The 18768-nt window shown below is 43.9% G+C and overlaps 3 protein-coding genes across 3 annotated transcripts; all 3 read right to left on the reverse strand.

The window, feature by feature from the left end:
- Window positions 1-3188: 3188 nt before the first annotated feature.
- LOC143319655 (bestrophin-2a-like) lies at window positions 3189-8804 on the reverse strand. Its single transcript, XM_076728779.1, has 10 exons — window positions 8698-8804; window positions 8282-8469; window positions 8089-8183; window positions 7049-7282; window positions 6209-6363; window positions 5912-5989; window positions 4948-5100; window positions 4753-4833; window positions 4349-4503; window positions 3189-4130 (listed from the first exon to the last, which is right to left on the reverse strand). Exons 2-10 carry the CDS (start codon window positions 8431-8433, stop codon window positions 3347-3349), a joined length of 1887 nt encoding a protein of 628 aa, XP_076584894.1. The 5' UTR covers window positions 8434-8469; window positions 8698-8804; the 3' UTR covers window positions 3189-3346.
- Window positions 8805-10331: 1527 nt separating this feature from the next.
- Window positions 10332-16670, reverse strand: get3 (guided entry of tail-anchored proteins factor 3, ATPase). The gene is made up of 7 exons (XM_076729157.1): window positions 16300-16670; window positions 15366-15513; window positions 13168-13316; window positions 12864-13014; window positions 12599-12706; window positions 11975-12172; window positions 10332-11886 (listed from the first exon to the last, which is right to left on the reverse strand). Exons 1-7 carry the CDS (start codon window positions 16440-16442, stop codon window positions 11758-11760), a joined length of 1026 nt encoding a protein of 341 aa, XP_076585272.1. The 5' UTR covers window positions 16443-16670; the 3' UTR covers window positions 10332-11757.
- Window positions 16671-17453: 783 nt separating this feature from the next.
- LOC143319055 (noggin-like) lies at window positions 17454-18383 on the reverse strand. The gene has a single exon (XM_076727624.1). The coding sequence runs from the start codon at window positions 18381-18383 to the stop codon at window positions 17496-17498; it is 888 nt and encodes a 295-aa protein (XP_076583739.1). The 3' UTR covers window positions 17454-17495.
- Between the last annotated feature and the right edge of the window lie 385 nt (window positions 18384-18768).

The following is an 18768-nucleotide window of genomic DNA, read 5'->3' on the forward strand; positions in this document are numbered from 1 at the left end:
TGAAATTGGTATTGACTCAGCTAAACGGACAAAGATGGACGCTAATTCGGATAGTTGTGGAAACGTCTGAGCTAATTCATTTGTATTGTTTATCAGGTCATGATTTCTATATTCCAACTTAGTGATTCTGAGATACTCAACTCTATGTAGATTTCAAAACATACCATATCTATTGTCAAGCTACTCGCATTGTGTTTTGGTGATTACCTACTAAGCCCCGGCCGGGTGAATGGCTGTCCGGCAGCGAATGTGCCCGAGTCAGCAGGATGGCATCTTTGACTGTGGCGAGGAGCCAGTCCACTTAAGCCTGCAGCACCTCTCCATATTGTTCTCTCTGCCACACAACAAAACCAGGGCCTCCTCTGCAAAATACAGCCAAGAGCAGCGCTGAGCTGCAGACAGCGGGGCAGGTCACAGGGCTGTTGGGAGTGCAAGTCGGTCAGTCACGCAAACGTTTCTTTGGATATATTTGGGTTGGATTTGTCTCTGTCCTGATATATCTGGAATAATGAGCAGCAACAAGGAGACCAGATCATTTGATACCATGACGTCAGCTGCCCCAGAAGTTAGTTAGTGTGTGTCCAGACTGTGGAACTTTGTTATGGTTGTGTTGGGCATTTCATGTCACTGTACCCAAGTGATTTGGTTAAAGGCTTTGACTTTTCAAATGTGACTGCTACAGGACTCACAGAGTGATAATCCAAGGTCCAGACAGGAACAAGAGGAGAAACAGATCCTGGCAGCCTGGCAAAACATGGTGAGTACATGAGGAAAAGAAAATCTACATTATAACTTCAAACTGTCAGGTTCACTTAAGTACTGTTTATCAGAATTGCAATGTCCTGTGTTGTATCGTTCAGTGAAATGCACATGCTAAACCACAGTGAACTCACGTTTCATTCTGATGTCAGGACACATAAGATCTCTACTCTACTCTAACACTACAGCTACACCACAAATTTCCCCGTTTAAAATTAGTGCAGACTTTGTTGTTGTTATTGCTGGTTTTTGCAACCCCCTCCTTCTCCCTTATTTGGTAGCATATGGCCAATTCCCCCGTAATTCAACAAGTCTTTTGGCCATGCTAAGTATCATCTTTTAACCTACAAGTGAGGAGCTTCATCAGGGGGCATCATACACATAGGTTCACACAGTCCCTTCCCACATGACTGTGCCACTAACAGGGATTGAGCCGTGGTCTTGTTTGTGTTACAGTGACATTTTATTAGGTGTTTACAAATGATATTTGTTTAGTTGTAGATTAATACGGCTCAAAGGCGAGTACTGGACACCATCTAAAGGTTATGCTGGCATAGTGGCAGTAATAGTAATTGTAGAGTAGAGTAGAGTAGTAGAGTAATAGTAATTGCAATAGTTACGACTTACTGTCGCAGGTGTCAGTCCATTCTGGTTAACAGGCCTAATTTTTACTACTGTATTGTTTCTACAAACAGCTGACTGTTGCTTTTGCCTTTGCAGTCCTCAGCTCTGCAGCAGCACAGTCTATGTGAGCACTCCGGTGCTTCAGGCCCGGCTCAGTCTTTCCTGTCCAAACAGAGGCAGTCCACCCAGGCCAGGAGAGCCCTCTCCCCCCGGCTGCAGCCCAGGTAGGAGCCTCCATCCACATGGAGAAATGGAGGAGTTCAGCCTGCTGATGGGCAGGATGGAAAGCAATGTTGTGGAAGAAGGTGTGCATTTTCTGTCATTTTATTTTCATTGACTGAGCTCTTTGCTGTCTGTGCTGTATTTGGTTTGCTGCTACTACCCCCTGCTGGTCTTTGTTGGTACTGGAATGATATTTCATGTAAACACTAAATAGTGGTCTACAGTGTCATGGATTGCTGATTTTATCTGTATCATAGCTAAATGTGTGCTTGTAATCATCAGATAGTCTGCACCATTCCTCATTGTATAATATCTTAACTTTTATTTCTTCAGATAAGATACAGTTTTCATTAAAAAGGATGCAAAACAACGACTATTAATTTTGTCACTAGTGTAACTGTGTTATTTCATTCATTTTATTGTTTATTTTATGTTTTGGAAAATATACAAGATAATGCATTAGAGATCATTCTATTTATAGGGATATTTTATTAATCAAAGAAAATAAAGAAGAAAGAAAGTTGTCACCCTTTTTGTCTTCATTTTAGCACCATTTTCTGTCCAAACTTTGGTGGATAGCACAGACTCCAGGAGTGACAGGCATTTTATTAATGCTCTACAATAAAATGTGCAGATAATTGGGAAACCAGAAATACATTTTTCTTTCAACACGCGCTCCTTGATTTTGAGAAACAGTTGTTTTCAGTTTCATCTCTTTTGCACACAGGTGGCTTTAACATGTTTAGCCTAGCTTAGCACAAAAATGGAAAGTACAGGGGAAACATTCAGCCTCGCTCTGCCAATGGCGCCTTGCAACAACCCAAAGCTTTGTCATTATGTTGCATTTTCTGTATTTAACAATCATAAAATTAAAAAACAAAAACATTGGCATTGTGGTTTGACGAGCAGCTAGCCTAAGCTAGCTTAATAATTAAGCTAGTTTTGTTTAAACAAAGTCTTGTTTCAGGGTGATATTGTTGGCTTTCACAACTCTGAACTAAACCCGGGACTTTCTTGGATGCACCAGTAAGTAGTTTACGAGCTACTAAAATGCAACATGTAAATAGTAATAATTGATGGAGGCCAGTCTCCCCCTGCGTCCAGTCTCTGTGCTGAGGTAACAAAGGCTAAACATATGAAGAAAATCGTTTAGCCTAGCTCAGCACAAACATGTCATGCCTGTGCTGAAATTCGAGAAAAAAATATTTATGCTACGAAGAAGAAGAAAAAGACGCTGTTTCCACTGTTTGCATCTTCCTGGATATTCCCAGAAAACTTGAGAAAAAAAGAAATCCTGAAGAGCCGAAGACCTTTTTTCTCTCGTAGATGAGTGTACCTTTAAAGTTTCTGCCCAATACTGCCTTCAAAGAGAAAACTTTCCTCCCAAATCCCAGAAACAGAGAACAGTTCACAGCTGACTTTCAGACATCATCAGTGAGGTCATCAATATTCCTAAATCATGGGAGGGTTGGTGCACTCCAGGGAATACCAATCAAACTGTTGCTGGTTTATTCATTTTCAGAATGGCATTTATCTGTTTTTGTAAATATAAAACTGTTTTGGAAATTCAGAAAATAGAAAATCATAACTCTCTGCTCCACAAGTGCTGCAGATTCAGAGTAAAAGTGGTAGCACAGTTCCAGATCTATGGCTAATTTCACTCATGAAAACGTGCACTAAATCGAGCAATTACGGTTTCTTACAGTCAAAAGTTCATGGGACATGGCAGCCTATTGTACACCTAAGACCCGGTGAGCTCTGATCCCATGCTCACACTGCGAAAACGCTGAGGTTCATTGTAAGACGGGACAGCGAGGAAGGACATCTTGTTTCCACCAAAGGGAGGCTTGAGAATGGTGGGCACAGCTCTGTTCTGGTTGATAGCTGGCTGGGAGCTGCAGTGCTCCAGGCTGGAGTGGTCAGGCGGCTGAAACAGGAAGGCAGAGGGGTGACGGGACGTGATGGGGATGGCGGAGGCTGGGCGAGTGGAGGTGTCTCTGGAAGACTGAGGGGGAGGAGGAAGCAGTAACACAGCAGCTTGGGTGTCCCCACTCGTACTCACTGCTTTCCCTCGGTCTTCACTCATCTGCCTCTCTTCATCACTCCTCCCCACCACCCCACTCAGCTCCTTATCACTGACGGCAGAGTGCCCCCCTCGCCTCTCCTGCTCTGCTCCAAACTGAATGTCCAGCAGGGGCGTTCTGACACTCTTGTCCTCCCTGAAACTGCACACGGTGCTCTGGGTTTCCTGCCCGAGCCCTGATGGCAGAGACCCACCTTTACCTATTTTACAGCTTTCATCATCTTCATCGTCGCTGGTGCATTGGTCAATGCTGGGGGAGTGGTGTAACCTCTGGAGTTGTGCTGAGGTGCGGCGAAGAGCCCCTCCCATGAGGCCAGTGGGGGAGGGGGCCGCATTGAGAAGGCGGTTGAAGAGGGCCATGTTGGGGTGACGACTGCCTGACTCCTCCAGGTTCTCAGCAATGTTCTCCAGAGGCTGGAAGTGCATCTCCTCTTTAGGGATCCTGTCAAGAGATGGTGTGGCAATTTACATTTGACTGTCCTGACATTTTCAGTCTTTCTCAGCCCTGATTACGTCACACTAGTTCTTGAAATAAGGCAGAATACTTTCACTATCATCACCCAGATTTTCCCATCCAGCAGGGGCATTCAAACTGAAAGTGTCACAGTCACATTTTGAGTTGAGTAGAATGAGAAAGTAAAACCCTCATGGGACACTCACGCCATGTCGAAAGTGGACCCCTGGAAGGAGGGCTTACGGAGGACAAAGAGAGTGGCAGCAGTGTAGGGGGGTCTGGGGTTGGAGTCATTCCAGTAGCGATCTCTCTCCATCATCGGCAGATCTCCATACATCTCGTCCACCGCCATCATGGACACCTGCAGGGCCAATTGCAGACGCACACATATAAAGCATACACAGTAGAGAGCAAAGGGCGAGTCCCATTACAGCTGTATTGTCCTTAAATAAAGCCTTGATGGTAACACTAAAATAGCTTTCCGTTCCCCATGTGGGATTGCAAAATGTTAGCGAAAACACATACTTTGTAAGTGTTTTCAGCATTACATTCAACAGACAGAATACTTGAACATAAGCTGTAACAAAGGAAGATGTTAACAATGACAAACCTGGAAATTTCTGTCTATCAGCCAGTTGGTCTCAAAGTCATCATCATCTTCTCCAAAAGGGTTGATCAGCTGCTCTGCAACCTTCAGGACAGAACAGAGAATGTTAACAAGCTGACAACACAATTCAGTGATATCGTTTTATCTTTATATCGTGCTCAGCTATCAAAACAGATGATATGTAACCCTCTCTCTGACCTTGAGCCACCCAGCATAAAAGAAGAATTGTAGCAGGGTGAAGATGGGCACGTAGAGGTCGAGGTCATGACCTGGGTATCCTTGACTGGGGTCCAGGAACTGGCGACCGATTAGACAGACCAGGAAAAAACTGTAAACTGCCAAAGTCACCACCTACGGCAAGAATGGAGGTACAGTAATTGGTCACATATCCAGCTTGTCTTCCAGCTTTTGCTTTGAAATGATTATTTTTTACTCATATTTGTTGACAGACAATAACCATCATGCATTGTATCTCAGAAAAGTGAGTAAACCTTCAGCTTATAAACTATGTTTTTATGGTACAATGTATAATGCAATAAGTAAAGAAAAACTCTCTAATTTAGCTCATTGCTTTTTAAAGTAATGGATAGTTATTCTATGGCGATAAGTTCCCGTGTCTAACACCTAGTGCTCAACCACTGCACTTTCCCTTTTCGTTCTGCTGTTCCACATGTTGTGCAAGCTGCCTCTTTACTGGGACAATTAAACAGAACAGTCCTTAATGTCATTAATTACGCCTGTGCTGCTTTTCCTGCTAGGACAAGTCAAACACCTGCTGGGAAAAAGGTGTATAAAAGTAGAAGTCAGCTTAATAGATCTGTGGATTGAAGTTAAAAGATTTATATCACAGAGCCAGGATTCCAGAAATAGCCCTGTTTATTTGTCTTATAGACAACGTGAGTTGTTCGAGTCATGACAGTATGACAGTGAGCCAGCATGCACAACAGCAGCACTCTGAAACTGACGCAGCTAAATGGAATTCAGCCATTATTAATGTTGTAAAAAACTGACAAAATGTTAGACAAAAGCCTTAAGGAAAAAAAAATATTTAAGTGCACTGGTACATGAACACCAGAGACCACTTAAAAATGTGAGTACGGTCAAATAAAGTGCACATAGCAGTGTTAAAGACATGCAACGTCCCAAGCGGCAGAGCACGTACCTGAGTGTAGACTAGGGGAACACTGATCATGTCGTAATGAAACAGCATGCTGCACCTCCCTCTGAACCCATTCAGCTCCTGCTCACATACAAATAGACTTGCTGAGGTCATTGTACAGCATTTATGCTGACTCTTCAGTCTTTACATCTGTATGAATGTACATCTCAAACTGAATCTTTTTCAAAAAACACAAGAACTGTAGCTCCACATCTTCAATGGGCCTGTGGAATGGTGTGTCTGCGTGTGTGCATGTGTGTGTGTGTGTGTGTGTGTGTGTGCGTGCGTGTAATGCTGCACCTCCAGCAGTAGTTTGAGTGTGTGATCGTCTTTGATCCTGCCCTCGCAGCGGGCCACAGCTGCCAGGTTGGTGAACCAAACACAGGGGATCCAGTATTTGTTATAAGGAGAGTGGAGACCCTCAAACTTCTTCCGTTCCTCTCTTGACATGAATCCTGCACAAACAGCAGAATGTAGTTATTCCTAATGTAAGAAAGGAGGAGAAAGGAGGAATGCAGGATGAGGGATTAATCTTCAGTATGATTTAGCCTGAACTTCGCTTTGAGTCGAACCTCCAGTGAGCGAGAACTAATTTCATCACTGTATAGCTCTATCAGTTAGGAAAGACCAAGATAAAATGTACTACTACTGACAATTGTTTGCAACTCTTGAAAACAATGTCACAGTGTAAATCAAAGTTGCAGGACAGTTCATTTAGAACACAGTGAGGAGAGGATCTACACCAGCGCCTCGTGATCTTAAAACAGACGTGTGATAAACCTTTTTATCAGCAGTGAATTTCAGGATGTGCCTGTCCTTGTGCTTTCTCCTGCTCTCTCTGGTGTAAAGAACGGACAAGAGAGGACACGACACGCACGCATGACCCGAGTGTTTGACATCACTTAATTGACAAGGCTTCCTGAGAAGCATGAGAACAGTTGATGCAACGTATGAAGCTATTACTGAGAGGTGCAACATGTAAAGTAGTTGTATTGTGTGTTTGCATGGACAGCAAAGAGCATTTTTCTTCTTTGGATGATTGTTTAAGATCGTACCTCTCTACAAAATCACAGTGGGTGTTATTGGCTGAGGTTGGACCCCACCACCCCCATCACCAAGCCTGTCCTTGTGCTGACTCACCAGCCTCCACCACGTGGTCCATGGTGGGGAAACGCTTGAATACGGCCGTGCTGACGGAGCGGAGGATGAGCAGGGCTGACAGACTGGCGTAGCGCATCATGGTTCGTCTCAGCAGACGGCCTCGCTCATCGCTCCCCTGGAGGCCCCCCGACAGGACGCACATGAGCCTGTCAGGGAGCGGGATGCTGGTGTACTGGCTCCACCACCGGTTCACCACCAGGGTCACATAGAAACCTGCAAACAGCAGTGGAGAGGAGACACGGGGGATGACTCTGAAAACACAGATCAGACCTGGAAGACCTGCTTCCCCAGTGGAGTCCAGGGACCAGCAGGTCATCTTTACTGTGACATCAGGGGCCCCTAGCAAAATAATGTTTTACTGTTACATAATTCGTCTGCAAAGGAGCCCCAATGCTACATCAGAGAGCCAATATCGTAAGATAACCTTGACTTATCACACTGTATGTGTAACATTTAGCAGCTATTTTAGCTGGGTTAAATGCATGATGGCAAAAGAAAAAGAATGAATAAAAAATATGCTAAAAAAAAAAAAAAAGAAGATCAAATAAATAAACTTATATTTCAAGGTTTCAGATAACAGCCTTTAAGAATCATAAGTCATCACATCTCTTTGAGAGATCCTCATATTGATAAAAATATTGCCCAGTGTATGTTAATTGATTTTCTCTCTCACACACATTTCAGCATTGACATGAACCCTGTCCACAATCAGTCATTTGTCAAAGCCAGATTATCAGTATTTTAATGATCAAATCAATATGTTGTCATTCCCTCCATCACCAGCAGTAGATATACTTCTATCTCCAACGCAGTAATGGTCATGTTGGCATCTGCACCCTTAAGCTATAAACCTATCAATCCCTGACACGGAAAACTACAAGCAGCTGTCATGTAAATGTAAACAACAAATTATACCCATTTAGAGTTCCAAAATCAAACATCACACTAAACAAACATCTGAGACATGCTGGAGCTCAAATTCAGCCTCTCTTCTGTTCTCTACAAGTTAACATGCTTACCCAGTACAAAGGACATAGGGATGAGACTGGCGTAGTGGTTGCAATAAATTGCCAACTTTTCAAAATATCTCTTCTGCTCATCATACAGGAAAAATCTAAAAGGGTGAGAGTGATACACAGTCATGTGTGAGTCAGACTGACCGATCAATGTGTGAGCAGCCATCGTTTCCTGGGGCCGCCCTCTCTGTCTTACCTGTAAGTGATGCTGATGGCCGTATACATGGCGAAGAAAGCCAGGAACTCTTTGTATAACACCTTGTAGATGCTGCCTTTCCAGGCCAAAAGCAGCTTGGAGAAGCCACAGAAACGGGCGTTTGCAACTCTGGCTGTGTAGGTGACAGTCATTGGTGATGGCCAGGTTACAGGTCCTCAGTAGAAGAACTGTGGCAGAGAAGCAGCAACCAGCGTTAGTACACCTGCACTGGGAGCAAACATGCTGATGTAACATGTTCAGGTGGGTCATGGTCATTACCTAAGAATCTAAACAACTTTGGTCATTTTAAATTTCATTTCATTCACAGATATTATACTATATATTCACTATACTATATTCATCAAATAAAGCTGAATTAGCAGACTGTTTTTTGTCTTGAGAGAATTCCTCCTTACCTTTTGTAGTGTTTCTTTCTTGACAAACGCGCCCACTCCTCAGCGCATTTTCCTGCGTAATTGGCACCACTTCATCTTTTCACTTAACAGTGTATTCTTCTCTGTGCCGCTCGATGGGTTTGCCAGTGGTGTTCCTTCGAAGCGCTCACAACCCTGACATCCCCCGGCGTCAACTCGGTTAACTCGAGGCTCGGTCGGCTGCATGGCAGTAATCCTCGGAGCCTCCACGGTGCGTCCAGTGGTCAGTGCGCCCCGGGGTAAATCCCCAAAACGAGGAGGAGGAGCTCGTTAGCGCGGCCCCCGACCGGGAGAGCGCGGCTCGGTGATGGACCACAAGCGACAGGCCGCAGCGCCGGGGCACAAGGAGCGCTCAGGACCGTCCGGGACGGCGGGGAGTTATGAAACAGGAGCAAGTGGAGCATGGCAAACTTTCGTGTTAAGTGATATGAAAACAACAACCAATTTTCACGGTTACAGGATTATAATTCTGCTTGCTGCGGCTTGAGGAACAAATAAATGTTTTTAATGCAATATACCGATTCCAGATTCCAGTTTCCTTTCAAACTTGAGTCTTTTCTTACAAGAAAGGTGAAATAATTCCAACTTCCCACCAGGACATCTTCTTCTTCTTCTTCTTCTTCTTCTTCTTCTTTTTTTGTTTGTTTGTTTGTTTGTTAAGGAATTTTTTTTTACGACTCAACAACACAACAAATGACTTTGTAGTGGTGGAATGTAACTAAGTACATTTACTCAATCTGTGCCTATGTGAAATTTTGGGTTAGGCTACCTGTATTTTCATTTTAGGCTACTTTATGCTATTAGTACTAACTGCCTTTTTGAGGTAAATATTGTACTTTTAACTTCACTACACGTATGTAACAGCTTCAGTTATTGGTTATTTCACAGTAGTAAAGAAAATACATGATAAACGTACATAATACGACACACTGTTATGACACAGTGGTTCTGGGCCCTAATTTAAATGTCCAGGGCTTCAGGAGGTAAATTATTTCACAACAAAATCCAAGATTATTATCCATCAATAATCTCAACAACCCCTAAATTTGGAACCACTGGATGAAGCTACCTCATATCACATTAAGTATTTCCAAACAACATTAAAATGCTGCTTTAACACACAGACATTATAATGATAAAGAAGAGACACAGGTAGGTCTGATTTTCTGCACATCATGTACTTTTACTTTTGTCACCTGAAGCACATTTAGCAGGTAATTCTTCCCTACTTTCACTTAATTAGGATTTTTAATGCAGGACTTTTACTTGACTTTACATTGTTGTATTGGTACTTTTAGTAGAGTATTCTCTTGAGTACTTCGCCCACCATTGTGCTCATGAGGCCTGCAGCATTCTTAATGAATATATTGTGTTGCTTAGTTTTGCTGTGGCACGTCGTCTCCCCTTGTATCTTCCACTTCATCATAGTCAGTTTCTCCTGTTTGTGGCTCCTGAACTGTGGCGTCGAAGGTTAAACTGAGGCTTCATGCTCTGTCAGAGACAATCTGCAGTCTGCTCGGTTTACGTCTGTGTGCTCGTGCTTCTGCCTCCTGCAATTAACAGCTGCGTTAAATAAGCAGTATGAAGATCAAAAGAACGACCACGAAAGGCTCTCATCTGAGGCAAGTTGGTTTTAATTAACACTCGCAACATAATTTAAAGAAAATCTCTAGAAAACAGATTCTTATTGACTCAAAAGCATTCAGTGACAGAGAGGGGGGAATTCTGCTTTTTCTGTCATCTATATCTTTCTGTGGAAAATCAATGAAGCAAAACCAGAGCCAATCAGAGGCCAGTATTTGATCACCAGGGCAAAGCTGCTTTGATTCTACAACAACTCCTTTCATTTGTTCAACATTTTAACACGCAACATTCAATATATTTTCATTAACAATGCATTAAATAAGGCTACTAATGTATTTCAATAGTGTTCCCATATAGTTCTCAGTGAGCAGGATGGACACAACATGATTGACAGAGACCAGTGTTTGATGGGCTTTGTGAGCACTGTATGGGAACCTGGTGCTGGGAGTTTAGCTGCATCAATAATTAACCCTTTCAGCTTCCAGCCACATAAACATCAGAGTCTCTCACACGTTTTGCCTTTGAATCTCATAAAGCTGAAGCAACCACAGTGGCCTAAAATATCCAAGAGGCCAATAAGACTGTCCAGTTCAAACAATAACAGCCATATATGGATACAAAGCTTCCAATATGACTTGATTTAAAATCTCAGTGCCAACAGTCGACTGCATTTCTACCAGGATCACATGGCCAGGTGAGGTCTTTTGATAGGATAAACGTTAAAAGACATACAGACTCCTCTGGTTTTCTTTAATAATATCGAGGATGGTCCTGGTCAAGAACAAAAAATTAATTAAGACCATAGAGCATACCATTTTTTTTAATGGCATTTGTCTTTTTTCATCGCCCTGCCATCACACCTGCAGATTTTGATGTAAATTCCCAAAATGAGAGATGAATTTAAGGGAACTTTTAGTCAAAAGTCAAACTGGAGAACAGACACAGCCACCAGATCATACAGAATAAACAAGGCATAAACATCAACCATCTGAAAGCCGTTTCATCCTGGAACACACAGCACCATCACTGGAAACACTTTGTTTTTACAACTGAGGCTGGACACTGCGCAGAATGGAGGAGGAGGAGGAGGAGGAGGGGGAGGAGGAGGAGGCTTTTGAAGAGAAAAAGTTAAATGCTTTAAGTCGGAATAGTACATCTGCCACACAGAGGAAATGAAGGAGAGAGAAGGTGAACAGAGAGTAAGACAGCACAAATATGTACTGTTTTATCTCTCTAAGCAGGTTATGTGTGTGTGTTTTTGTGATATCATCAGCTCCCCTTCAGTAAGTGAGTTGCTGTAGCAGTGCTCTGCTTCGGATGACTGGCTGAGGACTGAATGGATGAACTTGAGACCATTACGGCGGGGTTTGAGGCTGGCTGGGGGGAGCTTAGAGGTGAGTTCAGACTGTATAGGTGTGGTCGGTAGGAGGGAGAAGGGAGGTCCTGCGGGTAGGCAGATCACTTATTTGGGGGTTTGTACGGTTCCAGAAGTTGCTTAGAGAACGTGTTGACCTTGTCGGCACCTCGAACTTCATGGGGAAGCAGCGGCAACTTGACTATGTGGAAATCTTCATAAAGGTCCTCCATCTGTACAGAGAAGACAGATTATGAATGAGGACGATACACACAATGCAGCTGGACTATCACAACCCAAAAACAAACCACTGACTCGTACCTGGTCTAAATACTTGGACTGAATTTTATGGCGGGCTTCACACATTTTACACGGCCTCTCTGAGTCAGGGAAAACAAGTTGGTTGACGATGATGTTGTGTGTGTCGATGCGGCACTTGGCCAGCTCCTGGATCAGCCGCTCCGTCTCATACAGGGAGAGGAACTCAGCAATGCACACACAGATGAAGGTGGTCTGTTCCTGATGAGGAAGGAGAGGACAGGAGAGAAGTTAGTATAACACATCAACACTGGAACATACAAGACAATGAAGTTGCATCATAGAACAACATGTAATAGAGAATAGGATGTCTGCACAACGTCTAAAGCAGTCTACTAAAACAGACGAGCTATTATTGTAGAAAATGCGTTTCACATGACTTTTTCAAAAACAATTTAGTGTAGTAACGATCACAAATGGCACTCAAAACAATCACGGCTTTTGTTGTCTCAATGGAGGCTCTGTTTTTGGTGAAGGAGCATGTAAGTGATGGTGAGGCCCACTAATGAGCTACAGAAGCTCTGCATGTAGACACAGAAACAAACTTAATGCAGTTTGTAAATCCTGTCTTGCACAAAGCATGTGGGGTAATGTGCTTGGGTTATAACTGCAACCAGAGTGACGTACAGGATCTTTGAACTGCTCACTGACTGAGCGGATGACTGGCAGGGTCTCCTCGAGCTTAGAGGCCAGCTGGTCTGCGTTCATGTCACCCAGGCCGAGCATGTTGCACATCTACAAGAACGAGAGAGAAACACACAGAGGATATATGTACTACATACTATGTTCCATCCTCCTTCAACTTCAAATCGGCTTTATGGAGCTTTTATAGACATAAAACTGGTAAAAGACTACAATGAATGAATGACTGGATGTGCTCGTCCCTCCTTACCTGAGAGATGAAAGGGCTGATCTGGTTCTTTATCTGCATGAGGCGGCCCAGACCACGCTCCACGATGGTGGGAAAGTTGAGCAGCCGCAGTGTGTGACCAGTGGGGGCGGTGTCAAAGACCACCACGGAGAAGTTCATTCCTTTCACTAACCTGAGATACAGGCAGACAGCAGTGCTGAGTTACTACAACACTGGCTACCATCTCTCTATTAGCTCAGTCATACTAGTGCGAAAGGTAAACACAATTCTGAGTCAGCAATACTTTTATGATCTCAAATGTGTTCGCAGGAACCGGTTTTCTTACCTCATGACCTCCGCGTAGCTCATGGCCTCGTCGATGCCAGGGAAAGCGCTCATGGCCTCCTGCATCATCTTCTTTCCCATGCTGAGCATGTTGTCCTCCTCGAAGAACTCATCAGGCAGCTCTGCCACACCCAGGCTCGGGTCGATCTCCTGCACTCATACAAACACAACGATCAGAACATCACAAACCGAGGGCCTGCGAAGACCCGAAAAGATTTTAGAGCCTCCACTGTTGTACAACGATGGTTTGTGCCTGAGGCCCAGATGTGGAACCGACTAAACTCATGACACTGAAGTGACGCTGACCTCATTCACTAGATTTCATTGTCTGGAAGCAGCATAAATGAACCTCTTTGTTGACAAATATAGCCATGTTTCTATCCACATCTCTCAAACACATTTCAGGAGATTTTGAAATGCTACAGAAAGTAAAATATGAATTAGATGTTTATGTTTATGTTATGTCAGGGCTCTACACTAACTTTTCCACTGGTAGCACTGGTGCGACCAACTGAGAAAGTTGGTCGCACCAGCACATGATTTTCCTATGAACTGGGCACATGCCTTGTCATTGGCATAGGTTGGGTTCACATTCAGCCCGTTTTTTTTCATCAGTGCAATCTGGGATTTGAATTGTGTGAACGGGAGTTCCTCTTTCGCTATGTTATAGGCAGTGTTAAACTTAATGACCATTTCGTTCTCTTCTGTTGAGCGATTACTCTCATCCATCCGCTGAAAAAAAGTCGGGAGGGGCTCAGTGTTTAGGGTGATGCATTGGTCCCGACAGGTTTTGTGTTTTATGCTGTCGTTGTGCATGCCCACACACGCCATGCACTGGTGAAATTTGACTTCCGCCTTTAACCCATCCTGGTTGTCCTTCCTCCGTGGCAGACCAGGAGCGGTGGGCTGCCATCCAACCGGTGCCCGGGGACCCAGTTCCATTTGTCACCATTGGTCAGGTGGTGATCTTCTTGCATGTTTTTAGTGGGGGTATATTTTATGGAGGATACCCCAGGTGAACACGGGGAGGCACCGAAGGCATGGTGGAGGACACGCCCCGGTGCCCGCAGCGAGAATCGAACCCGGGACCTTCTTGCTGTGAGGAGACAGTGTTGCCACCGTGCCACTGTTGCACCACAACAGTAGGCCTACCGTCTGATTCGGCACCTTTTGCTGGCTCTACCTAACCACCAGTCTCCTCCTCTCTCTCCTTATTTGGTTTTTGGAACAAATCAGCAATAGACCGCTTCATTTTTGAGAATAGCGAAACGCTAGTCTTGGTGTCTTGAAGTTCTGTGCGCTGCGCGTGTACGCGACGGCTTGCGTGTACGCGACGGCTTATGTGCACGCGACGGCGCTGTCTCAACAGGAGAGAGTGCAGGTGGAGGCGGCTGACTAAGCCAGTGAAAAAAAGGACGACTTTCAAACACAATGTCTAACACAGAGCAATAAAACTGATGCGCTCGCACGAACGCGACCAGATGAAATTCTTACTCGCAAACTCTGAAAAAAAGGTCGCATATGCGACCATTTTGGTCGCAGTTTCGAGCCCTGTATGTTAGATGTTTATGTTTGACACAGCAATCTCAACAGCTGTATACTAGTCCTTGAAAGATTTTTGTTTTCTTAACCAGCTGTTAGCCCATGCAAAGGAAATCCAGTTACATGTATCAACTGCAAGAAGCCCTTTGACCTTCGAGCACAAGTGACAGACAGAAACGAAATTTGAACATGAGTGGTCAGATGCACGCCTTGGAGACCCATAATCCCAGGTGTAGACAGGGTCTATCGTGGTTTACTGAGACACCTGAACAGAACAGACCGTCCATTAATGTTATTCATAACACCTGAGCTTCTTCCTACTATGGCAGAAGAAAAAAGCCAATGCCATTTTTTCACTCCAATAGGATGCATCAAGATTTATAAACGGGGGGGGGGGGGGGGGTCAGGACACAGGAAGGTTTATTTCTATTTATCCATCTTTAGTATTTAAATTCATGCCGTGCCATTTGATTAAATTGGATGCCAGGAGTTAAATATAATATGCTAAAGGATTTCTCTCGTCTGTATGTAATGTATTTAAACTTCTGACAGGTGAAAGGCTACAAATATATACACACACACACACACACACACACACACACACACACACACACTTCCGTTGCTGCCTGTACTGTCTTCCTGTGCCTGGGCACTTACCATTGCAAACAGGTTGTCATAGCCCTTGACCTTAGTAGGGACCTTTGAGAACTTCTGGTCAAAAGCATCCGAGATGTTATGAGCAGGGTCGGTGGAGATGATGAGGACACTCTCCCTGACAGCAGCAAGCTGGACAGCCAAACTACAGCTGGACAGATGAGACAGCAATGGTTTGTACGGCAGGAGACAGGCAACCAGGTGAGCGTTTAAGAGCTCGACAAGAACAGCTCATGTCAGTAAGTGATGCATTTACTGGACTAGTATAGCTCTCGTAAAAATGTACTTAATGGATGTCTTTCACTGCGTGTATTTACTACGTAACATTTACATTACTATACGTATATATAAGTTATTGTTTATTCTCTATGATATTGTAAGCATCACTCATTGACGTTAAAGGAGATCTAATACATCAGCTATTATGCAGAGCTGGCAGCTAACGCTAGCTAGCCAGTGTACTCTTTACCCCCGGCTGTTTGTCTATTAGCTTAGTTACATGCTAAGGCAAAGCTATCAGTTGATAAAACACACGTTTGAAGGTACTCCTGTTAAATGTGGAAAAGGTGATCAAAAGCAAGCTGTCGGTGTCACATTGAACCGTGACTGTCAAAGCACTTCCAGTCATGAATACATGTGCCAGCTGGCTAACGTTAGCTAGTGACAGTGCTAGACAGCAATCAACTACCCGGAAAATCGACAACTAGCTGAGCCTAAAACACAAATGTAAAGATAAAATATATATCAGTGCGTCTAAAATTGGTGAGCTAAAGCTCGTTAGATTCTTGTCATGGAAAAAAACACCCCTGATTTGTTAACTGGGAATGACCATGTCAACTTATGGGTAGTAGCTAATCTAAGGTAGCTATGTTAGCTAGCGACGTAGGCTGACTCAATAGCAGAAGGCTAACTTAATGAGCATTTCCCTTCAGCTTACCTACACGTCGTTTTACCAACACCACCCTTTCCACCCACAAATATCCATTTCAAAGATTTCTGCTCGATGATATTCTTCAGCGTCGGTTCTAACGGCTCCACATCAGGCGCATCTTCAAATTCGTCTTCCAATGAAGCTGCCATCTTGTCTGTGTACAAAGTAACGCACAGCTCAGGTGGGACGTACCGACACTGGTGCCTTCACGCTCCCCGGCCAAGTCAGACTCGTTTAGGTGTCTGTACAAATGTTGTGAAATTGAATTACTGACAAAAAGAAAAAGTAACAAAAGTCAAAAGTAATGTTATGGCGGACCTGGGAGGCACGCATATATTTGGTATCAAAGTGACCACCCCCAGAGAGGCAGGCTACTCAAGCATTACCAGTAGGGGTGGGGCCAGAACAGGCAGCAAAGTTAAAAAATGAAAAGGTGGATGGCTTAAAAGCTGATTAATGTCGTACGAGAAAAACATCGGAACCAGGCGTCTAATCTGACAATTCGTTACCATGCACACCATCTTACTAGCAATTTATCTGGGATCTTCTATTTAAGGTTGCCATTGTAATCTTTCTTTGATGCAAAACATAAAATTGTATGTCACACTCGGTTCTAAACGTGAAAAGGATCAAAAAAGAGCGTGGAGTGTACTGAATCCACTGATGATGATTTTCCGATATTCCTGAATGTAGCACAACCCATAAGAAACATGGGACTAAGATAAAGTAAAAGTTTATTGATCCCACGCCAGGGAAATAATGTTGTCACAGACAGCAGTAACAGCATGAATAAACAAAGAAGGAGATATAGAAAAGAAAAAAAAAATCAGTAAGAAATTAAGAAATAAATAACAAACTATAACTATCATGAGCTGTGCCAACTGACAGTTTAGTATTAATGATACAAGACGTTTACTTGACTTTACAGAGGTAATCTTGTGACCAAAGGGTTGAAATTTTAATAATTGCTGAAAAAGTGGTGACAAATAAAAAACAGAACAATTTATCAGGAAAAAATACTTTATTACATTCAACTTAAAGCCAATAACAGAGTACATGCAATGCCTTACTGAGTAATTAAACAGAGCTATGATTAGGTTTGTAAAATCGGCCAACACAGTTTTGATTTCATCAATATCAATTCAATGACAATTATATAATATAGAAACCCATCTGAAGATGAGGACCAATAATATTTACATTTATTTACATGAGCATGTACATGCTGTGACCACAGGATAAGGCACTTGCCTCCACGTGCACCTTTTCATGACTTCACCTGCCGCCATCTCAGTGCTGCCATCAGAAATGTCCGCTTTGACCCCTCTAGACCCACCGCTTCTCCCTCTGATGTCCAAGCAGTGCCAGGCCAGAATTTTTATGTAAGTTGTCTGAGCCCGAACACACTCCATCCCGGCTGGAAAGGAACAACTTCGCTTTCCATCTGATCTTTCACAATCAGTCTGCCGCAACCAACGTGGCCAGAACACAGGACCCAGATCCACCCACCGGGAGCTTAATCCACAAGTGGCTGAGCGCACTAACCAGTCTCTGACCAAACTAGCAACATGTGAGGGCAGAGAACTGAGGTCCAGATCTGCAGCTTCCTTCTCCAGCTTCTGGCGATGGTTTGCTGCAGCCTCTCTCAGCTCTGGAGAAGCACTCAAGTTAAACTTCTGCCCGGCAGCGCTGTCGTTGGGTAATTTGGCATGCAGTGTGTCACCACGTGGCAAAGGTTGATCATCACCCCCAGTGGCTTCAGGTGGCTGCTCTATGGACATCCAAAAAGGGTCAAAAGAGGATCCCAGGAGACGCAGGAGGCGAGAAGGGCGGCAATGTCTGGGTTTGGGCATGTAGTGGTAGTCTTCAGCGTTCGTCAGCAGGGTGTATGGGTGGATTGGCTGTGAGGTGGAGAGTAGATTGGCTCTCAGCTGAAGAAACGGTGACTCCCAGCCATGGTCCACTTCGTCTTGAATAACAGTCCCATTTGGCAGCTGATTCTGGGTTGAAATGTTAGAAGTAAATGCTGCAGATCCATATAGAAGGACTGCCACAGGAATCCAGACTCCACAGCTGAACGATCCAGGCATGGTCTTAGGATGGTTGAGCAGAAGAATGAGAAATTGTTCCTGTTGTTCTCCTTTTTGCTCATTTAGTTATGGGTTCTCCTCTGGGTGTTTCAGGGACTCCGTGTACCCAACACCAGACATCCTTGAGCTCTTAATCAATAACATGCTGAAATTAGCACCTTATCACACAAACAGCAGGCATATTATTGAGCATGGCCAGAACACACCTGAGCTCCCAGTTCATATTCAAGGATCTGATGTTTTGGCTAACGTCAATGCAAACATACGGACGAATCCGAGAAGCTTTACTTTGGTTTCATGTGTTGATTACTAGAATTTTAACAGATTCCTATTTGTGCTAAATTCAAGTAAAGACAGGGACTGAGCTGTCATCAAGGAGGCATTT

Source organism: Chaetodon auriga, chromosome 4 (genome assembly GCF_051107435.1).
Source record: "Chaetodon auriga isolate fChaAug3 chromosome 4, fChaAug3.hap1, whole genome shotgun sequence".
Classification (NCBI taxonomy): Eukaryota; Metazoa; Chordata; class Actinopteri; order Chaetodontiformes; family Chaetodontidae; genus Chaetodon; species Chaetodon auriga.

Coding starts and splice junctions, on each gene's coding strand:
- LOC143319655 (XM_076728779.1), bottom strand. CDS start 8,433: ATGACTGTCACCTACACAGCCAGAGTTGCAAACGCCCGTTTCTGTGGC. Junction 8,184..8,281: donor GCCATCAGCATCACTTACAG/GTAAGACAGAGA, acceptor TCACCCTTTTAG/ATTTTTCCTGTATGATGAGC. Junction 7,283..8,088: donor CCCTATGTCCTTTGTACTGG/GTAAGCATGTTA, acceptor TGCTGTTTGCAG/GTTTCTATGTGACCCTGGTG.
- get3 (XM_076729157.1), bottom strand. CDS start 16,442: ATGGCAGCTTCATTGGAAGACGAATTTGAAGATGCGCCTGATGTGGAG. Junction 12,707..12,863: donor TCAGCCCTTTCATCTCTCAG/GTAAGGAGGGAC, acceptor TCGTTCTTGTAG/ATGTGCAACATGCTCGGCCT. Junction 11,887..11,974: donor AGTCCAAGTATTTAGACCAG/GTACGAGTCAGT, acceptor TTCTCTGTACAG/ATGGAGGACCTTTATGAAGA.
- LOC143319055 (XM_076727624.1), bottom strand. CDS start 18,383: ATGCCTGGATCGTTCAGCTGTGGAGTCTGGATTCCTGTGGCAGTCCTT.